Here is a 5,000-nt window from a genome sequence, read left to right on the forward strand (position 1 = left end):
GTGTTTCCTTATTTTCTTTTCTCACTTGGCTATTTTTCCTGATGGAGCCCTTGGGCTTATAGCAGCCTGCTTTTTCCAACTATACTCAATTTCTTTTAATGAGGGCGCATTTGCACGGACTCGCAGAGGTGCTCTTTTAGCTCCGAAAAGTTTCCAGCTATCTGATTGATTACAATTTTCTTGTCCAACCAATCAGCGATCAAGAAACTTTTCTGAGCTAAACGGGCACCCCTGTGAATCGATGCAAATCTGCCTCACTAAAAAGAATTGACTATAGGGTTGTAGCTTAGCTAATAAAAATAATAACAATAATGATGGAAAAGAAATTAATCTGTCAATAGGAGTAAAAATTCGTTCTTTAGCAATAACAGTAACGCTATCCTTATCGGGGGACATAAATGCTTGTCTGTTGCCTTAGATAAGTGCTTTCCGGTCACAAGTAATGGCTCTTAGATACATCGTTTGTTTCCACCAGTTCAGTTTTTTAAGGATTCATTTGTAACTTGAACAGTTCAGTTTCTGTTTCAGAAGATCAAATTTTTCTTGAGCCAGGACTCACGCCAATGAAGTTGAAATGAGGCTATGTTTTACCCCCCTATTTGTGTGTTTATTTATTTGTGTGTGTGTGTGTGTGTTTATTTGTGAACAGATCCCTGACCACAACTTTAATCGTAGAGATATGAAACTTGTACGGATTAGCTGTTATGTAAAAAGCTGGAAATTATTAAATTTTGGAAGGTCAAGGTCAAAGGTCTAGCAAAATGTCCAATTCACGTAATCAACCATAAGTTTTGACATCATTGTCACAGAGACTTCAAACTTGGTTCATATTTGAGTGCATGAAAATCCTCACCAATTAATATATGTTAAGGTCAAAGGTCAAGGTCAAGGTGGAGCAAAAGGTTGAGAAATAAGCTGCCGCGGCGGAGCTTTGCATTCTACTGAGTGCCTCTCTTGTTCTTTCTGGGAAGGCTTCCATTTTTATTCTCTTTCTGCTCGAGCAGATAATTCTTTATATATATCTCATTATTTCGTAAAAATGAATTTGCAGAGTAGCTTGAGTTGAAATCTTTCACTGGTTAAATCAACTTTTAGATCAAAAGTTCAGTTTTTATTGATTTTTTTCATTTGTTTTTTCTTAGTTTGTGGTGACATAAAAACTTGAATTTTGGAAGAAATCTGAATTTTCTTGCATTTAGAAAGAAATTTGGGTTTTATACATTGCTGGAAACTGTAAAAAGGGGCAGTCTATGAGAGAGAGAGAGAGAGAGAGAGAGAGAGAGAGAGAGAGAGAGAGAGAGAGGAGAGAGAGAGAGAGAGAGAGAGAGAGAGGAAGTTGCGTAAAACAATTTATATATATATATATATATAATATATATATATATAATATATATATATATATATATATATATATATATATATATATATATATATATATACAGTATATATATATGTATATATATAAATATATATATATATATGTATATATATATATATATATATATATATATACATATATATATATATATATATATATATATATATATATATATATATATATATATATATATACATACATACATAACATAGTATGTATGTATTTATGTATAAAACATCCTGTATTAATATCTTTACATATTTATGATAATATAGATACTCAACATAATATCATGCAAGATTCTGAAGATTAAGACTCACCCAAAGCTGCTGTTTCTTCTTCCGTCAAACAGACATTGGCCAATCGATAGCTGGTACTCACAACAAGGACGACCACAGATAAGGATAGAATGGCAGTCCAGAGTCGATCTGAAAGGAAACATTTATTGTGAAGGTTCACGAGCTTCTAATGGGTTAAAATACATTATTATTATTATTATTATTATTATTATTATCATTATCATTATTATCAGTAGTAGTAGTAGTAGTAGTAGTAGTAGTAGTAGTAGTATTTTTTTTTCATTTGTCTGATGTCGGCTAGCCCGCCTGCCCCCCCCCCCCCAAAAAAAAAAAAAATTGGGGAAGTGCCTTGGTATATGTATGTATGTATGTATTATTATTATATTATTATTATTATTATTATTATTATTGTTGGTGTAGTTATTATTTGCTAAGCTACAATCCTAGTTGGAAAAGCAGGATGCTATAAGCACAGGGGTCCCAACAGGGTAAAATAGCCCAGTGAGGAAAGCAAATAAGGAAAAACTACAAGAGAAGTATAAGAACAATAACATTAAAATAAATCTTTCATAAACTATAAAAACGAAAATAACAATAAAAAGAGAAACAAGATAGAATAGTGTGCTCGAGCGTACCCTCAAGCAAGAGAACTCTAACCCAAGTCAGTAGATGAAGTTGTATGATACAAACTGCCTACATTACAATGCCCAAGCAGTGGTGCCAGATGTGGAGATTTATCCCTAGATTTGGGGATTTCTCCTTACATTTGGGAATTTATCCTTAGATTTGGGGATTTGGGATGACTGGTGACGATATTCTGTACATGTTTCTTGGAAGAAGAAACAGAGATGAGTAAACCTTTATATTGTTGCAATTAGTTGACTTACAATTACATGAACTGTAGTGAGTAATTTCTATATTAGAAGAAAGTATATTTCTGGAAATGGGGATTTTTGGGCGGTTTTGGGGATTTTTTATCACGAGTTTTAGGGATTTTTAGACTAACCCATCTGGCAACACTGTGCCCAAGACCAGTTGGCGTCGATGTCTTATTTCACACACTCACGGATTCATTTACATCGGACGTTGCGAGAATATCTAGATATAAACTGGTTCTGTGAAAGCTTTCCTCACGTGGCAAAGAACCTCTGCTTGTGCTTTTGTTCAGGGTTGTCAGTTTGACCTTTTTCAGGTCAAAAACCTCAAATTTGGGCTTTTTATTTCAAATTGCTTGGCCTTTAGTAATATGAAAAAAAGGCGGGTCTTGAAGTTGTCAGTTTGACCTTTTTTTTCAGGCCAAAAACCTCAAATTTGGGCTTTTTATTTTAAATTGCTTGGCCTTTAGTAATATGAAAAAAGGCTAGTCTTGAATACTATATATTTGGCCTTTTTCTACTAATGAGCTGGCCTTTTAAAGCTTCTGTTGATTAGGAGTTGGCAACCCTGCTTTTGTTGGCAATGCAGAGAAATCTATAAAAATACATCTGACTTCCGCTTTATTGTAACTCATTTCACGAAAGGGGTTTTAATATTTCTTTTTCATTTCACGAAAGGGTCTTCCATATTTCTATAAATACTTTTTTTTAATAATAGCCAGAGTAATCTAAACAAAAACCATCATTTCACGAAAGGGTTTTTAACAATTTTTTTCTTAATTCACGAAAGGGTTTTTAATATTTCTGTAAATGATTTTCTTAAAATTACCAGAGTAATCTATAAAAAAACAATATTCCTATCAATACTTTTTTTTTAATAATTGCCAGAGTAATCCATAAGAAACATCTGACTATCACTTTATTGCCAATCATTTCACGAAAGGGTTTTTAATATTTCTTTTTAATTCAAGAAAGTGTTTTTAATATTTTTTAAAATATTTTTTTATATTTATCTTTTATTTTATTTCTAATTTCTTTTTAATAAATTTTCTAATATTTCTTTTCATTTAATCTATATTTCTTCAAACCGTTTTTTTTTTATAAATTCTTTGGGTTTTTTAAATTTTATGTTTTAATTCTTTTTAATATGTTTCCTAATATTCTTTTCATCTTTCATTCATTTCAAATATTTTTTTCCATATTTCTTTTTATTTCCATTTATATCTAATCTAACTCTTTTTATTGTTATTTCTGTGATGTAAAATTACAGAGGACTGTAATTATACATTATGCATTCAGTGGGCAAGACAACCACTGGATTATTCCACTGTCTTGGGTTGGAGTTCTCTTGCTTGAGAGTACACTCAGGCACACTATTCTATCTGGTTTCTCTTCCTCTTGTTAATTTGAAGTTTTTGTTCGCTTGTTATGTTCAAGTTTTTATAGTTTATATATGAAAGATTTATTTTAATGTTATTGTTGTTCTTCAACTTCTTGTAGTTTTTCCTAATTTCCTTTCCTCACTGGGCTATTTTTCCCTGTTTGAGCCCTTGGGCTTATAGCATCTTGCTTTTCCAAATAGAGTTGTTGCTTAGCTATAAATAATAATAATAATAATAATAATAATAATGATGATGATGATAATAATAACACAAATAATAATAATAATAATAATAATAATAATAATAATAATAATAATAATACAAATAATAATGAAAATACTACTACTACTACTACTACTACTACTAATAATAATAATAATAATAATAATAATTCATTATATTTCGCTGTTCAAGAGTTGTAGGCTTACCGTGATGGAGTACTGTGAACACATATTCAAAACATGGTACAAACAGTATTATTTCCATGTATGATCACAAACTAAAGGTATTTATATTAAAAAGCAGCATATTTTGAAGGAAGAACTAAAAAGAAAATGAGAAAAACGGCATTTTTCATTTAAAACAAATAAGTGAATTCGTAATATCCATCACAGATGGCCATAAACAGAACTATTCACACAAACAAACAAATATAGAACCCTTTGCAAATAAGCAATGTCGCCTACAAACACATTCTTCATCTAATACTCCCACCTGGTCTTTACATGTTTCCCTAATATGCACTCAACTCACGCCAACTATTAACTCCCACATAAGCTGCTTTCTTCACGAACTGCATGGTAGCAGGTTGGCCAGGGCACAAGCCACCCGTTGAGATACTACCGCTAGAGAGTTACGGGGTCCATTGACTGGCCAGACAGTACTACAGTGGATCCTTCTCTCGGGTTACGGTTCACTTTCCCTTTCCTTACACATACACCGAATAGCCTGGCCTACTCTTTACAGATTCTCCTCTGTCCTCATACACCTGACAACACTGAGATTAGCAAACAATTCTTCTTCACCCAAGGGGTTAACTGCTGCACTGTAATTGTTCAGTGGCTAC

The 5,000-nt window shown here is 32.1% G+C and overlaps 1 protein-coding gene across 1 annotated transcript in view; it reads right to left on the minus strand.

The window, feature by feature from the left end:
* The window catches only part of LOC137642364 (prostaglandin G/H synthase 2-like), a 34,268-nt gene that overhangs the window by 25,897 nt on the left and 3,371 nt on the right, over positions 1–5,000 (minus strand). Inside the window, exon 2 of the mRNA XM_068374857.1 lies at positions 1,699–1,806. Within this exon, the coding sequence (XP_068230958.1) occupies positions 1,699–1,806 (108 nt within the window). The remainder of the gene's footprint in view (positions 1–1,698; positions 1,807–5,000) is intronic.

The sequence above is a fragment of the Palaemon carinicauda genome, chromosome 6 (assembly GCF_036898095.1).
Source record: "Palaemon carinicauda isolate YSFRI2023 chromosome 6, ASM3689809v2, whole genome shotgun sequence".
Classification (NCBI taxonomy): Eukaryota; Metazoa; Arthropoda; class Malacostraca; order Decapoda; family Palaemonidae; genus Palaemon; species Palaemon carinicauda.